Source organism: Schistocerca americana, chromosome 1, assembly GCF_021461395.2.
Source record: "Schistocerca americana isolate TAMUIC-IGC-003095 chromosome 1, iqSchAmer2.1, whole genome shotgun sequence".
NCBI classification, from domain to species: Eukaryota; Metazoa; Arthropoda; class Insecta; order Orthoptera; family Acrididae; genus Schistocerca; species Schistocerca americana.
The window spans coordinates 946,279,359-946,305,400 of NC_060119.1; the positions used below are offsets into that span (position 1 = coordinate 946,279,359).

Sequence of the window (26,042 nt, forward strand, 5' to 3'; positions counted from 1 at the left end):
CAATAAATTATTAGAATCTAATTTCTGACTACTTCTTTGGAGTCTGTTTCTTTCTAATATTTATCCTTTTTATGATGTGCACCTTACAAATTTATGATTAGTGAAATTCCTTAGTGATATAATAATGTAACATTTTGTAGAATTTTTCTATTGTTTGATCATATGTTGTGAACTTCAATTTCAATTCCATTTCATACTGGTCAATTAATTTTTATTTGTTTTCTTCTCATAGAATGTACTATCGATATATATTATTGCCAAAAGGTAAATCTATGAAACAACCTGCATCGTTTTTGGTAGGATATCAAAACTGTTTCACTAAAGACTAGTTCTTTAGTTTTTCCTACTTTTTCGTTAAAATAATAAGTTTCGAAGGTAGGAGACTAGGTACTGGCAAAATTGAAGGTGTGAGGACAGGTCGTGAGGCGTGCTTGGGTAGCTCAGTCGATAAAGCACTTGCCCATGAAAGGCAAGGTCCTGAGTTCAAGCCTCGATCTGGCACACGGTTTTAATCTGCCAGGAAGTTTCAACAACAACAATGTAGTGTAATCTGTTGTCATTTACATAATTACTGGTATCTGTAATACTCTATATTTACAGTACCTCGAGACAGAGCGCATTGGTGCAATACATTCATGCTTTACACGAAAAATCATTTGTATATTTTTCAACCAATGCATGCTATATGCCTGGGATTCCTTTAGCATATAAGCAACTTTATGGACTGAAAGAACTGTTGTGCACAGTGACCATAGGCGATAAGGAAGTAAAGGCACAGTCCCTTTAGTTTTTATCACTCTTGCATATCTAGATCTCAGCTATAAATATCTTCAGCGCAATGCCACAAACTCAGAACAGTACATGTCACCATATGCTCTTATTGCTGTATAGGTAGAAGGAACCTGAGATGAGTGTTTACATTTACTGCCACGAGTTTGTTGGATTGTAACTAAAATGCACTGAAGGTGGCTATTTACAGCCAAAATCCAGATACAGGAGTAAAAAAAATTAACAGGGTTGTGAATGACTGCTGTGTGCCTCTCTTTCTTTTAAAATATCTTCTGTTATACAGCTGGTAACAAAGTATAAACAGAGACACACTGCTTTTACATTCATAAAGAGGAGGGGGGAAAAAAGGTTCTTCACCTTCTCACATTTAATGTAAGCAATGCACAACGGACATATTTATGTAAAAGACAATTATACATCTATACAATAGTAAATTTGCAGTACAGACTAATTCCCTTGTTCACTGCTTGCTCAACAAATTTGTTTTGGTTGGGCCAGAAATTAATTTCATGAGGGGCACTCCTATAGTGATCCTCACCAGAACAAGGAAGATACCATATTCATCAGTCAATATTACTGTGAACGTTGCAGACATAATAAAGATTCTGAGATGTGAATGTGGAAACCATATTGGATGTAGCATAATAATGAACAAGATACTTATCGCTTCTCCATATTTAGAAATAGTAAGTCTCTTCCCCACTTTTATCCCCACCCCTCCCCTCTCTTCTCTAACAATCCCACATCCCATCACAGGATTACACTGCAACTCTGTAACTTGAGTTTCCGAAAAAAATGCAGTAGCACCACCTGAGCATAAATAAATTTCACAGTGAGTATTACAATAATCAACTTCCTAAGTGCATCAACGAAACTGTTTTACTTCATTTATAGTTCAAACTGAATAGAAAAATTTCAAATATCTAGAATAAAACACAAATGAAGAACAAAATTTCCTACCTGGGATATAATGGTCCACATAAAATATAGCAGCAGTTACGATAACATCCACGAGAAAAAGGGTTGTATCCACCTTTAAATTTTCCTGTAACTTGTTCATTGGTAGTTCTACCCCGTGCTACAAGCACCATATGGAATCCTGTTAACCCATATATGGGAATAATAAGCAAAATTATAATTCCCATCAAAACTATGCTGTAAATTGTGTTAAGGATGAACACAGAAAAAAATACAAAACAACAGATAGTGTGTGTGAGATGTGTGTATAACACACAGATGACTTATACTACTTGACTTCTCACCCATTCAGCTAGAATAACAAGTAAAGCACCCCAAAAATTCCATTTATTGCCTAAATTACATCATTTTACACTTTTCACTGTAATTGTTTTTATTATGTTGTTGCAGTTCCAGCTGATCTGCTACTGTCCAACATCTACAAAGATATAACAAAACATACTTTAAAAAAGTACACAACGAATTTTGCTACCTGTGCACAGTCACATATTTACAAGATTCAATGCCTCATTACTGCATAGAAATAGCTTAAAAATTACAATGTCCTCATACGACAGTGTCACCCTTTATAACAATAGTCAATGGCTGTTATCAATGACATGAATAAAATTTTCTCCAGAGAATCAATTAATCTACCACTCTCCATCCCACGCAGTACCTTTGAAGACTCCTCAATGCTGCTGGGGTTATGATTAATTACACAGATTCACATTAAATGAGGACTTACTTGTGTTCATGCGCTCACTGAATCTGGTGGAAAAATGCCTTGCTGTTTGCATCCCCATAGAAACTTTCACATTGACCACATCTGAGTCCATAAATTCCTGACTGTTTAAATGGTTTTGTTTTGTGCGTGGTGTGCCCGGTTATTTTTCCTATCTTGTTGTCAGTGCAGAACGCGACTCGTACAACCTCTTAGGAAATTTATGGACTGATGTATCTGGCACTGCAGCACAGTAAGGCAAAGCCGTGTATATCATAATTTTTCTGGGTCCACTCGTCTACGCGTCAAACTTGTGCCTAATTTTGGCAGTCACTCACTAGACAATGTGCCATTGGCTTATTGTATTGCCGTTTATAAGTAACTGTTGTTATCACTTGTCTGTTTTAGTTTTAGTGTTCCATCATCTGTAGCATCGCGTCTCATTGTCCGTGTTTTCTGTACAGCACTACACTGCAAATTTTTTAGTGCTTACAGTTCGGAGGTTTTATGACATCGTTGTTCTGTGTTCATTACAGTGATACAGCTTGATAATAAATTCAACTGGGAGGGGCACACCACAGAACTACTGAAGCGTCTTAACAAATCTCTATTTGCAATGTGAATTGTGTCAGACATAGGGGATATAAAAATGAAAAAGTTGGCATACTATGCTTACTTTCATTCCATAATGTCATATGGGATTATTTTTTTGGGGTAATTCACCAAGCCAAGCTAAAGTTTTCCAGCCACAAAAATGTGCAATAAGAGTTACATGTGGTGTGAACTCAAGAACATCCTGCAGAAGCCTGTTTAGGGACTAGGGATGCTAACTACTGCTTCCCAATATATTTATTCCTTAATGAAATTTGTCATTAACAATTTATCACTTTTTCAAACCAACAGCTCAATTCATGGAATCAATACTGGAAACAAGAATAATCTCCACAAGGATTTAAAGTCATTTACTCTTGTAAAAAAGATGTGCATTATTCAGCAACACACATTTTCAGACAGCAGCCATAAAAAGCTTAACAACTAATGAAATTCTCAGTAGAACCAACTGATTTTTTTGTGTGTGTGTGTGTGTGTGTGTGTGTGTGTGTGTGTGTGTGTGTGTGTGTGCGCGCGCGCGCGCGCGCGCAGTAATGTTTTCGGTAGTAGTTCTATTATATGTTTTACCTTATAAACAAAAAAATTGTTTTCTAATTTTAAATTCAATGCATTAATGCAATCTCAGTAAATGAGTGTTTGTAAAATGATTCCTTCATATAGTGTTCACGAGGGGGAGTGGGGAAAGAGACGATCATTTCACTTGGGACCTGTGGAAGGTACATTAGCTTATTTGTTTCAGTTGTAAATATCTGTCATGTATTATTATTTTTCTGGAGGGCCTCCTCCACTGCAGATCAATTGCAATGAAGGTACATCTAATCTCTAATCTAAAATGCAAGTACTTGTTTTAGATTGTTTGTATTTTACAACTGTGTTTGTTTTTTCCACACATCAGGAGTGAAACATGAACACATTACTCTTTCATTAAATGAAAAGCTAGCAGTGGTACAAAGACTGTACAAAGACTGTACAAAGGGGAATCACACCGAAAAATTGCTAAGAAACTCAGTGAAGATGTTACACCAATAAAAGATTGGAGAAGAAGCCGGAAAAACATTAAATCATGTACAGTGACAATAGATAATGGAAATGCTCTTAAGAATCGCAAAACATTGAAAAAATCTGAACTTTAACTGCCCGACAATGCACCGTGGATGTGATTCGACCACGGAAAGGAACCCCAATATATTGACCCATTATAATAAAAAAGGCAACAGCTTTGCACAAAAAAGCTGGAGGCCCAAAGTGAGTTCACAGCTAGTGAAGGCTGGATTCTCCGCTGGAAACTTATCACGGTATTCGGTTTGTTCCAATTTCTGGAGAAACAATTCCTGCTGATGCCCAAGCAGCTAAGGAGTTTTCTGTGAAGTTTCAAGAAATTGTCAAAGAAAATGAACTGTTAACTTGCTAAGTCTTATAATACAGATGAGACAGGCCTGAACTATAAACTGCTGCCAAACAAAGCCTTTTCTGCATAGAATGAAACCTTGGCAGTAACGAAACTTAAAAAAGGTAAGTTAGCCGCTGCTCCTTCCAGTAACGCTGATGGTAAATACGAGCTTTCATGTTTGTTACTGGCAAATTTACAAAGTATTCAAAAGCATTACTAACTTATCTTCTTGCTGGTTTATCATCACACTCACAAATTTATTTGGATGTTGGATGGACTGCAATCTTTTCAAATGTGGTTTTTTGATGCGTTCATTCCATCTGTTGAAAAGTCTTGAAACAAAAACAGCTCCCTGTTTTTTGCCCTCTTGCTGTTTAAAAACACACTATCAAATCCATCTGAGGATGATTTAGTGAAAGTGGACACCAAATGTTGCATCACTTACCCTATCAATGCATCAGGGAGTGATAGAATGGATAAAGAGGCAGTACCAGAGAAAATAGATCAGTTCAATTTTAGAAACATTATGACATTTAATTGATGAAAGGAGAAAATATAAAAATGCAGTAAATGTAGCAGGCAAAAAGGAATACAAACATCTCAAAAATGAGATCGACAGGAAGTGCAAAATGGCTAAGCAGGGATGGCTAGAGGACAAATGTAAGGATGGAGAGGCCTATCTCACTAGGGGTAAGATAGATACTGCCTACAGGAAAATTAAAGAGAACTTTGGAGATAAGAGAACCACTTGTATGAATATCAAGAGCTCAGATGGAAACCCAGTTCTAAGCAAAGAAGGGAAAGCAGAAAGGTGGAAGGAGTATATAGAGGGTCTATACAAGGGCGATGTACTTGAGGACAATATTCTGGAAATGGAAGAGGATGTAGATGTAGATGAAGATGAAATGGGAGATATGATACTGCGTGAAGAGTTTGACAGAGCACTGAAAGACCTGAGTCGAAACAAGGCCCCGGGAGTAGACAACATTCCATTAGAACTACTGACTGCCTTTGGAGAGCCAGTCCTGACAAAACTCTACCATCTGGTGAGCAAGATGTATGAAACAGGCGAAATACCCTCAGACTTCCAAGAAGAATATAATAATTCCAATCCCAAAGAAAGCAGGTGTTGACAGATGTGAAAATTATCGAACTATCAGTTTAATAAGTCACAGCTGCAAAATACTAACACGAATTCTTTACAGACGAATGGAAAAGCTAGTAGAAGCCTACCTCGGGGAAGATCAGTTTGGATTCCGTAGAAACACTGGAACACGTGAGGCAATACTGACCTTACGACTTATCTTAGAAGAAAGATTAAGGAAAGGCAAACCTACGTTTCTAGCATTTGTAGACTTAGAGAAAGCTTTTGAAAATGTTGACTGGAATACTCTCTTTCAAATTCTAAAGGTGGCAGGGGTAAAATACAGGGAGCGAAAGGCTATTTACAATTTGTACAGAAACCAGATGGTAGTTATAAGAGTCGAGGGACATGAAAGGGAAGCAGTGGTTGGGAAGGGAGTAAGACAGGGTTGTAGCCCCTCCCCGATGTTGTTCAATCTGTATATTAAGCAAGCAGTAATGGAAACAAAAGAAAAATTTGAAGTACGTTTTAAAATCCATGGAGAAGAAATAAAAACTTTGAGGTTCGCCGATGACATTGTAATTCTGTCAGAGACAGCAAAGGACTTGGAAGAGCAGTTGAATGGAATGGACAGTGTCTTGAAAGGAGGATACAAGATGAACATCAACAAAAGCAAAACAAGGATAATGGAATGTAGTCTAATTAAGTCGGGTGATGCTGAGGGAATTAGATTAGGAAATGAGGCACTTAAAGTAGTAAAGGAGTTTTGCTATTTGGGGAGCAAAATAACTGATGATGGTCGAAGTAGAGAGGATATTAAATGTAGGCTGGCAATGGCAAGAAAAGCGTTTTTGAAGAAGAGAAATTTGTTAACATCGAGTATTGATTTAAGTGTCAGGAAGTCATTTCTGAAAGTATTCATATGGAGTGTAGTCATGTATGGAAGTGAAACATGGACGATAAATAGTTTGGACAAGAAGAGAATAGAAGCTTTCGAAATGTGGTGCTACAGAAGAATGCTGAAGATTAGATGGGTAGATCACATAACTAATGAGGAGGTATTGAATAGAATTGGGGAGAAGAGAAGTTTGTGGCACAACTTGACCAGAAGAAGGGATCGGTTGGTAGGACATGTTCTGAGGCATCAAGGGATCACCAATTTAGTATTGGAAGGCAGCGTGGAGGGTAAAACTCGTAGAGGGAGACCAAGAGATGAATACACTACGCAGATTCAGAAGGATGTGGGTTGCAGTAGGTACTGGGAGATGAGAAAGCTTGCACATGATAGAGTAGCATGGAGAGCTGCATCAAACCAGTCTCAGGACTGAAGACCACAACAACAACAACAAAGTGACCAGACCGAAGGTGAACAAAACCACAACATGCACGAAATCTTTAAAGATCTATAAACTGCACAACCTAATGTCCCCGACAGTGAAGCTGAAGAGTGGATTGACCAATGTGACAAAACCATGAAACCAGCAAATAGCTCAATGACAACCAGATTACTGCCACTGTTTTGGATGAAATTTGACAAGAAACTGTGAACATGGACTCTGATGGTGATTACAACAAGCCCTCTACCCAGATTTCACACATCAATGCTGAGCATAACTCCCCTGCAACACCTGTTGACACCTCGTGAAGCAAGAAATGGAGAAACACTGCAGTTACGTTTAGAATTTCATCTGGTGCACAAAAATCTATACCTAAATTTTTTTGTAAGTAAATTTTTACTAGTGCATACACAACCCTCAGTTTTTATAGTACAACTAAAAACAAAGATGATGTAACTTACCAAACGAAAGCGTTGGTATGTTGACACACACACACACACACACACACACACACACACACACACACACACACTTCAAGCTTTTGCAACCCACAGTTGCTTCTTCAGGAAAGAAGGGAAGGAGAGGGAAAGACGAAAGGATGTGGGTTTTAAGGGAGAGGGTAAGGAGTCATTCCAATCCCGGGAGCAGAAAGACATACCTTTTCCCTTAAAACCTACATCCTTTCGTCTTTCACTCCCGTTCCCTTCTTTCCTGACTAAGCAACCGTGGGTTGCGAAAGCTTGAATTTTGTGTGTGTGTTTGTTAGTGTGTCTGTGAACATGCCAACGCTGTACAGTACATTATAGTAAGAACGTACTGTTCAGTAGTATTGCTCTTTTTCCAATACATAATAACAGATTTTGTGTGGTTTATTGTAACGTTTTTACTGTAGAGAACAATATTTGAGTTCACAGACTGTTTATTTTCAAGCAAATCCGTGTATTTCTGTACTTTCTGATAATCTGACCTTTTTTCCATCCCGATCCATACCTCAGACCCAAAGGTGACGGATCACATGAGTTGTATTGTATTTTGCTATTCCTATTCCATAATCTTCTAATTTACATTCCTAATACACTATCACTGCAGCCATTATATGTTGCTAAATAGTATATGAGGGACTTTTTTTAAGACTTCCAGTAGCCCATAAATAAAAGAGACTTGTATCTAAAAAACTATTTTATAGCTCAAAGAGCAAAAGGCAACCACTCACCTATAGGGCATTGATGTGTGGAGCACAGAAACATGTAACAGGAAACAGCATTCACACTAGGTTTTGAGCATCAGCTCTTTCTCTAGCAACAGCCCACACATTCACACACACCGAGTGTGGCTGTGTGCAACTGTGTGTGCTATTCCTAGAAATAGAATAGTCCTTGGAAGCTAGTGTGGATGTTCCTCTCTGTTCTGTGTTTCTGTACTCCATGCATATGTCCGCTGTAAGCGAGTAGTTGCCTATCCTTTATTTTATGTATTGTTCCATCCAAGAATTTCCAGTATTGTTTTATTATTAAAAGTTGCGTACACTTATTGTAACTTTTTTAAATAATCACCATAACAATTGAGGCATTTGTCATATCTGTGAATGAGCTTTCGAATACCCTCATAGAAAATGTCAATGCCTTTGAATTGCGAATAGAAATGTGAGCTGGATTCAATGACACACCCGAAACAAAACAACAATGACAACAACGGAGACACACAAATTCACCAAGAAAGAAAAACAATTCTAACAAACCTTCAACAACCAAATGGTGTGTTTTGGAGCCAAGCTTTTGGAGTTCATTAAGCCACAGACCATGATGAACTTTGTGACTTTTGGAATCTTTGTGATCTGTAACTGTCCGTTTACTCACATTGCTGGTGCAATCCAACAGTTCCCTGTACAATTTCAATGTGACATTTTCGAACACCCATCATACATTGATAGTCTAGCACTGAGTGACTTGTATCTTTTCCCTGAACTACATAGGTGGCTCAGAGATAGCTTTTCCAAAGTAACAAGGAGCTTCAAGATAAAAACAAGACTCATTTCAGTTCATTGACAGAACCTTTTATGTAGAGCATATTGGAATGTTTGTTCACAGGTACAACAAATGCATCAACCATTACAGTAATTATGTCAAAAAGTAACCATAGGCTTATGTAACTTCTAGTACAAAAGTAATTTTTATATAAAGTAAAAAATGATTATACAGTAAGTTACATGTTTAGTGTATTTTCATTCAATAATGTCATATGTAATAATGTTCTGGGTTAACTCATTTTTAAGAAGGAAAGCCTTCATGTCTCAAAAATGTGCTGTAAGAATAATATATGGTGCTCATTCATGGTCATCTTGTACACATCTGTTTAAGGAGTTAAGCATTTTGACTCCAGCTTCACAGTATATTTGTTTCCTTATGAAGTTTGTTGTAAATAAACCACCTCATTCATTACACCACATTGTAGTTTTCTTTCGCACAAAAGAGGGGCACAACACTGCAATCAAAATATCAGGCAGCAAAGTTAAAATTGAAAATAAATTTCATTTGCACCTATTCTGTACAAGGATGTCTGCTTTTGTAATGCATAGCACCGTAATATGGCACACAGCCATATTACATATGATTGGGTATCGTGAGTGTAAAATGACTTGGTTCACATCATTACAATCAATTGTACGAATGTTCCATGGAACATGAAGCTAACTAGCTAACTACTAGCTAGCTAACTGGTCTTATTTATTACCGATCAAATGTTAAAACAAAAAATTCAAATAACAAAAAAAATACAATTGTATACAACTTTCACCTAAAGGGAGATTAATGAATGCGTTGACAATTGAGTGAAGAAAGGGGTTTTTTTTTTTTTGATATCTCTGGATGGCACTTACTGATATGGCTCATACGGTACAGTTTGCTTCCAGTACACTGTAATTTTACTGCCAAACCTAAAAACATAACACAATGTTGTTTCTACACAATATGAGACTGCATGACAGTTAAATTCTAATAGCATAATCTCTATTTCATGGCAAAATGAAAAAATTATACAGTTACTGTAGTTAATGTTGTCTTCTAATTACTCTATGTTCAGAGATTGAATATATTCACAACCAGATGGTGTCACCATAAGCGGTTTTACCTCTAGCACATTGGCAGATATTTTCATAAATCATACATACAGAGAAAAATATACTGATATGGCCAACAAGATTTTTTTTACTACAAGAGTTATATTGAAGAAACACTTGTTCACTGTACTGACATTGTTAAAACCTTGAGTGTATCCTTACAATATAGCAGCATACATACAAATAATATTTTACTATGAAATTATAGAAAACAGCCTTCTATTAATTTTTTGAGGGTGGGGGATAATGGGGGTGAGGAGAGTCATCAGTCTTGAGTGTTTTGGTGCAGTATGCCTTAATTTCCTCTCCTGCACCAAGTACTTCATCTCTGAGTAGCAATTACACCCAACATGAACGTCTCCTTGATGGATATATTCCAATATATATCTTCTCCTCCAGTTTTTACCCTCTACAACAAACTATTCCAATGTCATACCGCATCTTATCATCCTCCTCAGTCATACTTATTTTCAAAACGTTCTAAAGCACCACATCCGAAATGCTTGAATTCTCTTCTTTTTGGTTCATGAGTCACTTCCTACAATTTCTTTTATTCCAAATGTACATTCTCTAACATTTCTTCCTCAAATTAAGACCAATGTTCAATACTGGTAGATTTTGTTTGGCCACGCACGCTCCCTTTGTCTGTGCCAGTTTGCTTCTTATGTGACCCTTGGTTCAGTATTTTGCTTTCACGGCACCAGAATTCCTTCATGTTATCTAACCGGCAGACCACAGTTTTGATGTTCAGTTTATGACCTACATCAATTCTGTTAGTTCTCATTACTTTCATCTCTCTATTTGATTTACTCTCAGTCCACATTCTGTGCTCAGTAGACTGTCCATTCCATTCAATACATACACTCCTGGAAATGGGAAAAAGAACACATTGACACCGGTGTGTCAGACCCACCATACTTGCTCAGGACACTGCGAGAGGGCTGTACAAGCAATGATCACACGCACGGCACAGCGGACACACCAGGAACCGCGGTGCTGGCCGTCGAATGGCGCTAGCTGCGCAGCATTTGTGCACCGCCGCCGTCAGTGTCAGCCAGTTTGCCGTGGCATACGGAGCTCCATCGCAGTCTTTAACACTGGTAGCATGCCGCGACAGCGTGGACGTGAACCGTATGTGCAGTTGACGGACTTTGAGCGAGGGCGTATAGTGGGCATGCGGGAGGCCGGGTGGACGTACCGCCGAATTGCTCAACACGTGGGGCGTGAGGTCTCCACAGTACATCGATGTTGTCGCCAGTGGTCGGCGGAAGGTGCACGTGCCCGTCGACCTGGGACCGGACCGCAGCAACGCACGGATGCACGCCAAGACCGTAGGATCCTACGCAGTGCCGTAGGGGACCGCACCGCCACTTCCCAGCAAATTAGGGACACTGTTGCTCCTGGGGTATCGGCGAGGACCATTCGCAACCGTCTCCATGAAGCTGGGCTACGGTCCCGCACAGCGTTAGGCCGTCTTCCGCTCACGCCCTAACATCGTGCAGCCCGCCTCCAGTGGTGTCGCGACAGGCGTGAATGGAGGGACGAATGGAGACGTGTCGTCTTCAGCGATGAGAGTCGCTTCTGCCTTGGTGCCAATGATGGTCGTATGCGTGTTTGGCGCCGTGCAGGTGAGCGCCACAATCAGGACTGCATACGACCGAGGCACTCAGGGCCAACACCCGGCATCATGGTGTGGGGAGCAATCTCCTACACTGGCCGTACACCACTGGTGATCGTCGAGGGGACACTGAATAGTGCACGGTGCATCCAAACCGTCATCGAACCCATCGTTCTACCATTCCTAGACCGGCAAGGGAACTTGCTGTTCCAACAGGACAATGCACGTCCGCATGTATCCCGTGCCACCCAACGTGCTCTAGAAGGTGTAAGTCAACTACCCTGGCCAGCAAGATCTCCGGATCTGTCCCCCATTGAGCATGTTTGGGACTGGATGAAGCGTCGTCTCACGCGGTCTGCACGTCCAGCACGAACGCTGGTCCAACTGAGGCGCCAGGTGGAAATGGCATGGCAAGCCGTTCCACAGGACTACATCCAGCATCTTTACGATCGTCTCCATGGGAGAATAGCAGCCTGCATTGCTGCGAAAGGTGGATGTACACTGTACTAGTGCCGACATTGTGCATGCTCTGTTGCCTGTGTCTATGTGCCTGTGGTTCTGTCAGTGTGATCATGTGATGTATCTGACCCCAGGAATGTGTCAATAAAGTTTCCCCTTCCTGGGACAATGAATTCACGGTGTTCTTATTTCAATTTCCAGGAGTGTATTTTATTCTGCCTCACTGTAACTCAAAATACCAATTTCATCAGCAAATCTCATTCATGATATTCTTGCACTCTGTAATTAATTCTACTCCTAAACTAACCTTATTTCCGCTATTGCTTCTTTTATTTAGAGATTGAACAGCATGTGAGAAATACTGCATTGCTGTCTTACACTGTTAATTTTAATCTGAGCACTTCATTCTTTGTCTTATATTCTTATTGTTCCCTCTTGGTTTGTATACATTATGTACATTACCCATCTTTCCCTACAGATTACAACCATTTTCCTGAGAATTTTGCGTATCTTGAACGGAGATGTCGAGTCACAGACAGGCACAACAAAAAGACTACTAAACATATAAGCTTTTGGCCAGAAGGTCTCCTTCTGTCTGATTCTAGGGTGGGGGATGCCAACATCAATCAAAAGACTATCAAGAAAGCTTCTGCAAAAGGCACTAGTGGCCAAATGGATACCACGATGGTGGATCAGGTACAACAGTAGTAACGTGGAAGGGGCAGTTGTGCCACAAAGTTGAGAATCATAGTCCAGACAGGACAGAATTAAGGCCCGATAAAGGTGGAGAAGCATGACATTCTCTGTCCCAAGAGGCGTGGGCAAGGACGCAAAAGACATTTAGCTTACGAAAACAGCCAATCTTTAGACAGAGGATATGGGGCGACAAAGTTAGCTTGATGTCAGGATCCTGGATCCAGATGGATTATGATATGATAACAAATGCACCACCTGCAACTTAAGGGAAGAGAACTGAAAGCTGTATTACAGAGTCAACACAGAAGCCCCAGGCCTATTAGGTGGAGGGTTCACGGTGATGCTGTATCAGACATGTCACGGACGACTTCATCTTGAAAGAAAGGGGGCAGACATGACCTGGGAGGCATAAGAGACCTCAACACAATGGAAAGCTGTGTGAGTAAACTGGCCATCGAGAGGTGGGAGGGGAATGACAATTAACAAGTTGTGGCCGCTATTGCAGAGGTCATCATGCAGCAACAAGTATAATGAAGGGAGAAGAGGAGGGGAAGTGAGCAAAAGGTCAGCAGCAGAGAAAATGCTATAAGCAGCAAAAAATGGGTAGGGGAACCACCACAAAGAAGGCACATGTAGTGGACTGCAAGAAACTGTTCTATGAGAAGATCCCAACTAGATGAAAAACCACTGCCCACTAGGATTGATGGGCCTTAAAATCCCAAAGGAGGAGAAAGGGAGTGCGGAGTTGCTAGAACACAGAAGCTGGGCAGAGGGCATATGTGGCCCGTTGGGAGACAGATAAAGATTGCAAACCATGACTACAAGGTCCAAGTTGTACCAGATTGCAACAGCTCCCAAAATGGTACAAAGGACACTTGTGTACTAACAACGTCCACACAGGCCAACTGCAAATGTCACCGGAAGCCTTCAAAGGGTGATACAATTCTGACAAAGCATAGAACCCATGAAAGGTCAAAGAATGAGCATCCTCAAAGTGAGGCTCTCATAGAACAACAAGCTGCAGTGTGACAGGAAATAGATGAGAGTAGAATCCATTACACGTCCACTGAATAAGCACAGGATAGGATTCTAAATCCACAATCTGTCATCCACAAGGACAGGACAAAATCCAGAAACAAGAGGTCAGACTCCGGCACAGAAAGTAGGGAGTAAGGGTTGTGCATAGATGTGGGAGGGGGGGGGGGGGGGGGGAGGCACCAGGCAACATCACCGAAGGGGACCCATCCCATGTCTCCTCCGCCTCCTCCTCCTCCTCCTCCAGTCAAGGAGAGCAGGGCCCGAAGAGAGAGCTGGCTTCAGCAAGACCCTGAACTAAGAGACAGAGAGCAACCTTGGTGAAAGGACTGTGGCTCCCATGGATCATCCGTAGCACTAGGCCTCTGATCAGGGACGTTCTGGGGGGAGCGAGCCCTAACACCAGCTGATGCAGCAGAGAGCAAGTAATGGGGCAGAATGGTGGGGGAGTAGGAATGGACATGGGGGAGGGGGGCAATGGAAAAAGCGGTATAGAAAGTGAGAGGGAGGAGTGGAAGTGGTATAGGACGGGTGAGGCGGGGGGTAGGGGGGGCAGAGCAACGGGCAGCGGGGAGGTGGTGCTGGGGGGGGGAGCATCGGGTGAGGTGGTGGTGCTGGGGGGGGAAGCAAGGGGCGGGGTGGAGGTGCTGGGGGGGGGGGGAGAAGCAACGGGTGGGGAGGTGGTGCTGGGGGGGGGGGGGGGGGGATTAGCAACGGGCGGGGAGGTGGTGCTGGGGAGGGGGGAGAAGCAACGGGCGGGGAGGTGGTGCTGGGGAGGGGGGAGAAGCAACGGGCGGGGAGGTGGTGCTGGGGAGGGGGGAGAAGCAACGGGCGGGGCGGTGGTGCTGGGGGGGGGGGGGAAGCAACGGGCGGGGCGGTAGTGCTGGGGGGGGGGGGGGGAAGCAACGGGCGGGGAGGTGGTGCTGGGGGGGGGAGGAGCAACGGGCGGGGAGGTGGTGCTGGGGGGGGGGGGAGGAGCAACGGGCGGGGAGGTGGTGCTGGGGGGGGGGGGAGGAGCAACGGGCGTGGTGGTGGTGCTGGGCAAGAGCAACGGGCGGCGTGGTGGTGGTGCTGGGCAAGAGCAACGGGCGGCGTGGTGGTGGTGCTGGGCAAGAGCAACGGGCGGCGTGGTGGTGGTGCTGGGCAAGAGCAACGGGCGGCGTGGTGGTGGTGCTGGGCAAGAGCAACGGGCGGCGTGGTGGTGGTGCTGGGCAAGAGCAACGGGCGGCGTGGTGGTGGTGCTGGGCAAGAGCAACGGGCGGCGTGGTGGTGGTGCTGGGCAAGAGCAACGGGCGGCGTGGTGGTGGTGCTGGGCAAGAGCAACGGGCGGCGTGGTGGTGGTGCTGGGCAAGAGCAACGGGCGGCGTGGTGGTGGTGCTGGGCAAGAGCAACGGGCGGCGTGGTGGTGGTGCTGGGCAAGAGCAACGGGCGGCGTGGTGGTGGTGCTGGGCAAGAGCAACGGGCGGCGTGGTGGTGGTGCTGGGCAAGAGCAACGGGCGGCGTGGTGGTGGTGCTGGGCAAGAGCAACGGGCGGCGTGGTGGTGGTGCTGGGCAAGAGCAACGGGCGGCGTGGTGGTGGTGCTGGGCAAGAGCAACGGGCGGCGTGGTGGTGGTGCTGGGCAAGAGCAACGGGCGGCGTGGTGGTGGTGCTGGGCAAGAGCAACGGGCGGCGTGGTGGTGGTGCTGGGCAAGAGCAACGGGCGGCGTGGTGGTGGTGCTGGGCAAGAGCAACGGGCGGCGTGGTGGTGGTGCTGGGCAAGAGCAACGGGCGGCGTGGTGGTGGTGCTGGGCAAGAGCAACGGGGGGCGGGGTGGTGGTGCTGGAGCGGGGGGCCAGCAACGGGCGGGGTGGTGGTGCTGGAGCGGGGGGCCAGCAACGGGCGGGGTGGTGGTGCTGGAGCGGGGGGCCAGCAACGGGCGGGGTGGTGGTGCTGGAGCGGGGGGCCAGCAACGGGCGGGGGTGGTGGTGCTGGAGCGGGGGGCCAGCAACGGGCGGGGTGGTGGTGCTGGAGCGGGGGTCCAGCAACGGGCGGGGTGGTGGTGCTGGAGCGGGGAGCCAGCAACGGGCGGGGTGGTGGTGCTGGAGCGGGGGGGCCAGCAACGGGCGGGGTGGTGGTGCTGGAGCGGGGGGGGCCAGCAACGGGCGGGGTGGTGGTGCTGGAGGGGGGGGCCAGCAACGGGCGGGGTGGTGGTGCTGGAGGGGGGGGCCAGCAACGGGCGGGGTGGTGGTGCTGGAGGGGGGGGGCCAGCAACGGGCGGGGTGGTGGTGCTGGAGCGGGGGGGGCCAGCAACGGGCGGGGTGGTGGTGCTGGAGCGGGGGGGGCCAGCAACGGGCGGGGTGGTGGTGCTGGAGCGGGGGGGCCAGCAACGGGCGGGGTGGTGGTGCTGGAGCGGGGGGGCCAGCAACGGGCGGGGTGGTGGTGCTGGAGCGGGGGGGCCAGCAACGGGCGGGGTGGTGGTGCTGGAGGGGGGGGCCAGCAACGGGCGGGGTGGTGGTGCTGGAGGGGGGGGCCAGCAACGGGCGGGGTGGTGGTGCTGGAGGGGGGGGCCAGCAACGGGCGGGGTGGTGGTGCTGGAGGGGGGGGCCAGCAACGGGCGGGGTGGTGGTGCTGGAGGGGGGGGCCAGCAACGGGCGGGGTGGTGGTGCTGGAGGGGGGGGGGCCAGCAACGGGCGGGGTGGTGGTGCTGGAGGGGGGGGGCCAGCAACGGGCGGGGTGGTGGTGCTGGAGGGGGGGGCCAGCAACGGGCGGGGTGGTGGTGCTGGAGGGGGGGGCCAGCAACGGGCGGGGTGGTGGTGCTGGAGGGGGGGCCAGCAACGGGCGGGGTGGTGGTGCTGGAGGGGGGGCCAGCAACGGGCGGGGTGGTGGTGCTGGAGGGGGGGCCAGCAACGGGCGGGGTGGTGGTGCTGGAGGGGGGGCCAGCAACAGGCGGGGTGGTGGTGCTGGAGGGGGGGGCCAGCAACGGGCGGGGTGGTGGTGCTGGAGGGGGGGCCAGCAACGGGCGGGGGTGGTGGTGCTGGAGGGGGGGCCAGCAACGGGCGGGGTGGTGGTGCTGGAGGGGGGGCCAGCAACGGGCGGGGTGGTGGTGCTGGAGGGGGGGCCAGCAACGGGCGGGGTGGTGGTGCTGGAGGGGGGGCCAGCAACGGGCGGGGCGGTGGTGCTGGAGGGGGGCCAGCAACGGGCGGGGCGGTAGTGCTGGGGGGGGGGGCGGAACTGGCTGGGTGGTGGTGCTGGAGGGCAGGAGCAACGGGCATGGTGGTGGAGCTGGGGGGGGGGGGGGGGGGGGAGAGCAGCTGGCGGGGTGGTGGTGCTGGCGTGGATCGCGGAAATGGTCATGGGGAGGGGTCGGAACGGGCAAAGTGGTGGTGGGTGGAACGGGCAAAGTGGTGGTGGGGGGTGTCGGGAACGTGCATAGTAGCGGTGTTGGGAGGGAGTAGAAAGGGCATAGTAGTGGTGTTGGGAGGGAGTAGAACGGGCAAAGTGGTGATGGGGGGAGTGGAACGGGCACCGTGAATGTGGGATGGAATGGGCAGCTAGTGAGGGGGGGGGGGGGGAGGAACGACGAGCTCGACGGCTATTGAGGCGGGGGGGAGGAATGAGGAGCTCGGCGGCTAGTGTGGGGGGTGAGGAACGAGGAGCTCGGCGGCTAGTGAGGGGGGGGGGGGAACGAGGAGCTCGGCGGCTAGTGAGGGGGGGGGGGGGGGAGGAACGAGGAACTCGGCAGCTAGTGAGGGGGGGGGGGGAACGAGGAACTCGGCTGCTAGTGAGGGGGGGGGGAACGAGGAACTCGGCTGCTAGTGAGGGGGGGGGGGGAACGAGGAACTCGGCTGCTAGTGAGGGGGGGGGGGGAGGAACGAGGAACTCGGCAACTAGTGACATGGGGGGGAGGAACGAGGAACTCGGCAACTAGTGAGGGGGGGGGAGGAACGAGGAACTCGGCAACTAGTGAGGGGGGGGGGGAGGAACGAGGAACTCGGCAACTAGTAAGGGGGGGGGGGGGAGGAACGAGGAACTCGGCAACTAGTGAGGGGGGGGGGGGGAGGAACGAGGAACTCGGCAACTAGTGAGGGGGGGGGGGGGAGGAACGAGGAACTCGGCAACTAGTGAGGGGGGGGGGGGGGGGAGGAACGAGGAACTCGGCAACTAGTGAGGGGGGGGGGGAGGAACGAGGAACTCGGCAACTAGTGAGGGGGGAGGAACGAGGAACTCGGCAACTACTGAGGGGGGGAGGAAGGAGGAGCTCGGCAACTACTGAGGGGGGGAGGAAGGAGGAGCTCGGCAACTAGTGATGGGGGGAGGAAGGAGGAGCTCGGCAACTAGTGATGGGGGGTGGAAGGAGGAGCTCGGCAGTTTGCGGGGGATAGGGGGGCGACGCGAAGATCAATAAGCTTGCGGGTGGAAGGGGAACGAGAAGCTCGTATGCTTTGGGGGAGGAAGCAGGAACGAGCAGCTTGGTAGCTTGGAGGGGGGGGGGGAGCAGGAACAAGCAGCTTGGTAGCTTGGAGGGCGGGGAGCAGGAACGAGCAGCTTGGCAGCTTTAGGGGGGGGGAGCAGGAATGAGTAGCTTGGCAGCTTGGGGGAGGGGGGGGGCAGGAATGAGCAGCTTATGAGGGGAGGGGGGGAGCAGGAATGAGCAGCTTATGAGGGGAGGTTGTGGAGGTGGAACGAGCAGCTTATGAGGGGAGGTGGTGGTGGTGGTGGAACAAGCAGCTTATGAGGGGAGGTGGTGGTGGTGGTGGAACAAGCAGCTTATGAGGGGAGGTGGTGGTGGTGGTGGAACAAGCAGCTCATGAGGGGAGGTGGTGGTGGTGGAACAAGCAGCTCATGAGGGGAGGTGGTGGTGGTGGAACAAGCAGCTCATGAGGGGAGGTGGTGGTGGTGGAACAAGCAGCTCATGAGGGGAGGTGGTGGTGGTGGAACAAGCAGCTCATGAGGGGAGGTGGTGGTGGTGGAACAAGCAGCTCATGAGGGGAGGTGGTGGTGGTGGAACAAGCAGCTCATGAGGGGAGGTGGTGGTGGTGGAACAAGCAGCTCATGAGGGGAGGTGGTGGTGGTGGAACAAGCAGCTCATGAGGGGAGGTGGTGGTGGTGGAACAAGCAGCTCATGAGGGGAGGTGGTGTTGGTGGTGGAACAAGCAGCTTATGAGGGGAGGTGGTGGTGGTGGAACAAGCAGCTTATGAGGGGAGGTGGTGGAGGAGGAACAAGCAGCTTATGAGGGGAGGTGGTGGAGGAGGAACAAGCAGCTTATGAGGGGAGGTGGTGGAGGAGGAACAAGCAGCTTATGAGGGGAGGTGGTGGAGGAGGAACAAGCAGCTTATGAGGGGAGGTGGTGGAGGAGGAACAAGCAGCTTATGAGGGGAGGGGGGAGGGGGTGGAGGACCAAAAAATTTATGGGTGGGGGCTAAGGAACGGGAAGTTTATTGGGGGGGGGGGGGGGGAGAATGGTCAGAGAGGGGCGGGGTCGGAACGGGCAGGTGTGAGGGAGGCAGGTTGCTCAAGAATTAAACTTCTAAAATCGGCAGAAATACAGGATGCCTATGGTATTTGTGGAGAGGGACTGAACAGGATTTTTTTTTTTTATTTATTTACGCAGTACCTACAGCAATAATGACAGCAAAATGTAAAAACCTTTAGTAAACGAAGAAAGATGTACCAACAACGTAAGTTTTTCTCAAATGCCAACAACATCTTTGATAACTAAAGAGAGAACATGTTGATCATGTTTAAAACTAACTGAATGGTATAGAAGCCATGAATGACAACTCTGTTCCAGTTACTGTATAACAAAAATTAATGAACAGTACCAAAACGAAACAATATTATTCAATGCATTAATTAGACGATGGTCTTCACTTTCTCCTACGTTTCTCTTCAACATTACGTACACAAGTGATGTACTGTACCTAACACATTTAAAATCTCCCACACACATAACCACGAAACACACAACAAATACATAACTAGTCATATCCGTACTTTGAAAAAAATAAATAAATAAATAAATAAATAAATAAAATAAAAAATAAATAAACAAACAAATCAATAAATAAAAACACATTATGGGATGTAATTTTCTAGCTTCCTACACCCACAGCAAAGACAGAATTGCTTAGCTTTCTAATCAATTTCTTTAACTTTAAAACACGATACAGTAACACGTACATTAAGACGGGCACACAATTCTTGCATTTCACGATTCATTTGTTTTAAAGCCTCACCGATGTCATTTGTATTAAGATCATCTTTTGACGGCACTGAGATCTTTGTTAAATGATGGCACAATAAACGGTTCTTGTTCATTTTCATTTTCGTCAATCACATGTTAGCTTTCAGTATCTGTTACAATTTCTTCTTCACTCGCCATGGCGTACACCTTAAGACTGTTGTTTACCTGGGTGATGTACTCTATTTCACAAAGTGACAAAGCTGGACTAAGTTCTTGTGTTAATTCTACACAAGAAATGTGATCCTCATCCTCACCATTTTTCAATAACTGAGTTCGTAGGAATCAAGTGTGAGGTAGCTGCTCCCTTTGCGATGCTGACATTTGTTTTGCCATTTTATAATCAGCATATTATGTGTGACCCTTCTTCAATATTAAATACTTCCCTCTCTTCTGAGACATTTTTAAGGTGATGCTTGCACTGACTGTTAACGAACATACCGATTTGAAACCAAAAAGCTACTGAAAATAAAGGGTTTGAAAATGGGCACTATATTGTTATTGGTATCGCATATACGAAACAAAAACGAACATTGGACATTATAGCCAATATATTTCTCCAAAATGTAATAAAAAATACATCATTTTAAACGAGAAGCTGTAATAAGAAATATTGTACAAAGTAATTTTTCAAACATAGCGTTTACATATGATTTAGGCGGAATCATTAGATTTTGCTGATATACCCAATGTGTCATTAAAAGCAATGTTGTTCTAAATGGTAATGACTACTTTGTACCATTCCATGTCAGATCACACACACACACACACACAGTTTACTTCACCATTTTAGATTTTTGCTAAACTCTGATATAATCAAAGTGGTTAAAAAAAAAAAAAAAAAATCTATTTTTTAGCTTAAACCTTTTCTCAAATATGGGCATGTAAAATGTTCCAAAACTGGTAAAAAAAAAAAAAAAAAAAAAAAAAAAAAAAAAAAAAAAAAAAAAAAAAAAAAGGTGTGAACAGACTTATTTAAATCACTCTAGGAGGAGGTGTTCTAATTGAGCTAGAGAACTGGAAACGGTGTATTTTTGCATCTTTTTATGCTCTTTCCAATGGTATACAACAACATAGCTTCTAATTATGATTTTTTTTTTTTTTCAAAATACAAATTTAAATTTTGATCTAATTTTTTTCCAAAAAGCACTTAATTTAAAATTTTCAAAATATTTTCATAAATACTTAGTACTGTTGTAAATTACATGGTAAAATATAAATATAATGTAATAATGGGTTTATTGTTAAACAAATTAATCCTGACTTGTTTTTCAGTAATAGCTCTGTTTGACCACATCTACCTTTAACAAATAGTGATTTTAATTAAACTATAAAGAAAGTTAACAAAATAGTATTTGAAAAATGAAAATATCATAGTCTTAAAACAAAACCAATTAGCATATTTTATAACAAAGCTGATTGCTTACTTTAATTTTATGGAATTTAAACGAATAGTTTATTAATTAGTAAACCAAGAATGCTTAACATGAGATCTGTAAGTTCAAATTTTAATAAGGTATGAAGAAAGGGAAGTATTTATAGTATTTCTGGTCCATATTGCTTTGACCAGACTATTAAACAAAAAAGTAATTACATACATGATGCTTGTTTTTGCATAATAGGTTCCCTTATATATACGGTTGGAGCTAATGATAATTTTTAAACTATCTACAAAATATAAATTAACACTAATCTTTAAAAATATTAAGGTTTGAGTTGAAAGCAATTCCCAAAATTTTCTTGGGCTTTTAAAGATTATATTTTAAAAAAGCCAACTAGGTTTGGCTTACATCACTTTTAACAAGAGTGTATGTTCTCCCAGCCAGAGTAAATGTATTTACTTTTGTGAGAACATCCACAGTTGGCACTCATAGACATCCGCATGTGTAGGAAAGGAGACTGATGTAGCTGGTCCACAAGGTTGAAGAGAAGTTATTTTCACTTCATCAAGTTCTTAATTCTTTTCTAAAATTTACCCAAGCCACAAGCTGTTGGTATACACATGTAGTCTGATACATCTTGTAACTTTGGTTTGTCCGGTGATGTAGTTACCTCCCTCTCAACACTACACGTTTACCTGAAAACTGTTTCACTAATAATTCTGATGTAGTATTGCGAATGACTGCACGAAATTGTTGTGTTCCTTTTAGTGTCAATGTTTCTTCAAGCTGGCTTTTTAAGAACATTTCTGAAGGAGCTTACTATTCTTGAGTGGAATAGGCAAAAATCTATTTTTTTTATTTTATCTACTGATCATGAATTTCCAGCATGCTGGAATAGCTGTGGGTCAAGAAGTTCAGTTAATCAGTACAAAAAAAAACAGTCCAAAGTTGCAAATTTCAATTCTTTTATTTACTGTATTACTATTTTTGAGCCAAGACCCATTTTCAAATCAACTAACATAGTCAAAAATGGTATCTCCAAAGATGTGAAAACCATGTCAAAAATGTGCAATGAACAGTTCAGGGTATACCATTTTTGATTATGTTACAATTATTTAGAAACGGGTCTCGGCCTGAAAATAGTCATTGAGTAAATAAAAAAAGTAAAATTTGCAACTTTGGACTGGTTTCCTGTTGTACGCACTGCCCACTCAAACAGATCTCATGGGGTTTGGATCTGGTTATGGTATACCTTTGCAAACTTGCATGAGCTGCCAGTCTGTTAACAGAACCCTCTAACCCAACGTAAGCCCCTTTCCAACATGTTGTTGCGACAAAGTGCCACTAAACATTTATTTTGAGGTTTTCCTCACAAAAAAAGTTTCAGAAAGTTATTTTTATTTTTGAACCATCTGATAAATTTTTTTTGTAAGTGTAGTGATTCGAGAATTTCTCGCATAAATTCTAGAACCACTCGTCCTTCCACCGTCTCCACACATGATATTTTAGATGTGAATGGGAAAAAGGAACCCTATATGCAGTGCATCACCTGCCTGTGTGTGCAGGTCTGAAATTTGTCGTGAGAAGACTGTAGACACGGGGGTCGAACGGCACCAACGAGTACTTGTCGGTCAATCCATGGAAGTCATAGTGAAAGCACACAGAAGAACGAAGGAACTTCTGTGTTATTCTGTGCTGTTTTGTATTGGTGACTACTGTTAGTGACAAAGGAACAGTGGAGTTGAGAAAGACTTAAGTAATTCTTAACTTGGACTTGCTAGAGGCAAGACATGTTTCTGATATCTGTGTAATAGAAACGTGATTTTTAAACCCATTTCTGTTCTAAAAGTAACTTAACGGTGTGTAATGGGAGACGCATGGGTGACTTACAAGAAGTCAAATATTTATGTGAGAAATGAGAAATTGTTCTTTATAGAAGTTGAAATGTACCTGGAGTGAACTGAAAGTATTTCTTTGAGTACCTACTTATTACACGAGTAGAGAGAGAGAGAGAGAGAGAGAGAGAGATCCTTACATGTTCCTTTAACTAGCATCATTCTTTGGAGGAGAAGTTTTTAGATATTCCAGTAGCTGTCTAACCAGCGAAGAAGATCGGCTGCGCACTCACAAGTAAGTCAACTCGTGTAAAAGAAGTGGGAAGGTCGCACACATACTTCACCACTTCAAGTGGTCCAAACTGTTAGAGAAGCTTTTGAAATTTGTTGTATATGAAATTAGATTCTTCTGAAAGGTCTAAACAGCAACTGTATTGTGATTATTATTATTATTATTATTATTACTGTTATTATTTTGTGGTGCACTCAACTGCACAGTCCTCAGTGCCCGTACAAAGTCCCAATTTTTACGCAGTCCAACCCAGCCACAGCCACAAATGATGATGATGATGAAATGATGAGGACAACACAAACACCCAGTCTCCAGGCAGAGAAAATCCCCAACCCAGCCAAGAATCAAACACAGGACCCTATGATCCAAAGGCAGCAATGCTAGCCCCTAGACCACGAGCTGCGGATAACTGTATTGTGCTCTAAGCAATCTGAAACAATGCAAAACTCAGATGCTCAATTTTGTCTTCGTGTTTGTAATAAATAACTAAAGGATGTCCAGTGATCTGTTTGCTTGTCCAGTGGTAACTCTGAGCTTGATCCTGTAGAATTACACTATAATTTTCTGAAAATTCACATGTGACGACTAATTCTGATTCATTAAGATTTTCTTTTGTTGAGTTAAAAAATGCTCTTCGTTGTTTGGCAAAGAAGTCAAGCCGAATCAAAGAGAACATCTTACTACAGAATAAATCTATATACATTATTCAGAAGTTATCTGTACGATTTCCAGATTGCAGCTGTCAACTGACACCCACTAGCAGAACTGAACTCTTACATGTCTTGTATAATTTTACATATTACAGTTTCTCCTTGGAGAAAAAAAAAAGGCTCTGAGCACTATGGGACTTAACATCTGTGGTCATCAGTCCCCTAGAACTTAGAACTACTTAAACCTAACTAACCTAAGGATACCACACACATCCATGCCCGAGGCAGGATTCGAACCTGCGACCGTAGCAGTCGCGCGGTTCCGGACTGAGCGCCTAGCAAAATTCACAATTTCCCATGTTGCAGTCAACTGATGATAGTTTGCAAAGCATTTTTGCAATGTGTCGTTTGTAATTGTTTATGCTGCCATTTGTTACTGTATTTAGTTTGGCATTTTCTATCAAAAATTTTATGTTTTGGTGAGTTGTGCCTACACAAACAGAGTGTGTGCTGCTCTGTCCTGCTAATAAACAATGTTTTGGTCTCAACTCAGTAAATTTAGAAAAAACTGTTTATATGTTAGAAATCTTGTGTTTAAAATGTTTGTAAACTGCCTTAAGCTTACACAATGCAAGTCTTTCTGATGTTTTTGTTTTACTTCCAATTTGTTCCATAACAGTCACACAGTCTTTAATACCTGCCATTGCCTAGCTAACATCATTTTCATAAAATGAATGCACAGTTTCTATTGGTAAACATTTCTCTGGCTTTGGTTTGGACCTACCATATATTCTTTTTCTTTCAAAATTTTCTTTGGGTTGCCAAACAATGTAATTAGAAGCATTAAATTTGCTCTTTGTCTTCCTGTTTATTTCACTTTTCAGGTGAACTTGTAAAAACCTTTGGCCTACTTGTACAACTAAAAAACAATAGTTAAGTTGTCAATATCAGTATCATCACCTGATGAAGTTTCAGTAGTAACAAAATTTTACATTTCATTGACAAAGATTTTATTCACAATTGATTTGGCATAGTGTTTAGATTTTTCTTTTCTTACCAGTTTGGGACTCAGCTAGCCCTTTAGGTGATGTATTAAGTACAAACGCTTTGCTCTCATGGCAAGTCTTCTAGCCCCCACCAGAGATCCAGCAACTAATGAAGCCTGTGAAAGATGATGTAGGCCTCAGAACACCTGAATATATGAATACATGAAATACTGTATGGGTGGCGGCAGTTTTATGTCGGTCAGACTGTCTGCACTACTGAACAGTGTCACACATAACATGAAAAGTGTTTTCACCTGCGCTATCCCGAAAAATCAGCTGTAGCAGAGTATGCACTGGAAAATGGACACCAAATTGCATTTGATGACACTTCTATTTTTAAACAGACAAAAGGCTTCTGGGATAACATAATACATGAAGCAATAGAGATCAAACTATCAGACAACATCCTCAATAAAGACAGTGGACTGCAGCTGAGTATGGCCTGGGATACTGCAACTGGGGAGTTGAACCAGGCGCAGTGGTTGTGTCTCCAAAAACTGCCACATATCGCATGGGACTATGCACTAGTGACACCAGTGATGGCGGCATGGCTATATAAGCACAGTAGTGGCACTCCACCCACAGTCAACCACATAACAATGGCAGAGATCTCTGCAGAAAGCTCGTGGGCAGTTAACCACTTGCCATGGCTTGAGAAACCTGAGAATATTTTATTGATGTATTAAGCGTTTGAACAACCACTGAAGTTGTATGGTAGTCTGGGTCTTTGTCCAGGATTACCTCCGATCCAGAAGACTCTTCCTCTTCAACATTTTCATCATTGATTGGCTCTATTTTT

At 44.7% G+C, this 26,042-nt stretch overlaps 1 protein-coding gene across 3 annotated transcripts in view; it reads right to left on the reverse strand.

Annotated features, from left to right (window-relative positions):
- Window positions 1-26,042, reverse strand: part of LOC124615620 (palmitoyltransferase ZDHHC8) — a 252,669-nt gene that overhangs the window by 113,199 nt on the left and 113,428 nt on the right. For all 3 annotated transcript variants that reach the window (XM_047143637.1, XM_047143629.1, XM_047143645.1), the window contains one exon: window positions 1,750-1,944. In XM_047143637.1, coding sequence (XP_046999593.1) covers window positions 1,750-1,944 — 195 coding nt within the window. The remainder of the gene's footprint in view (window positions 1-1,749; window positions 1,945-26,042) is intronic.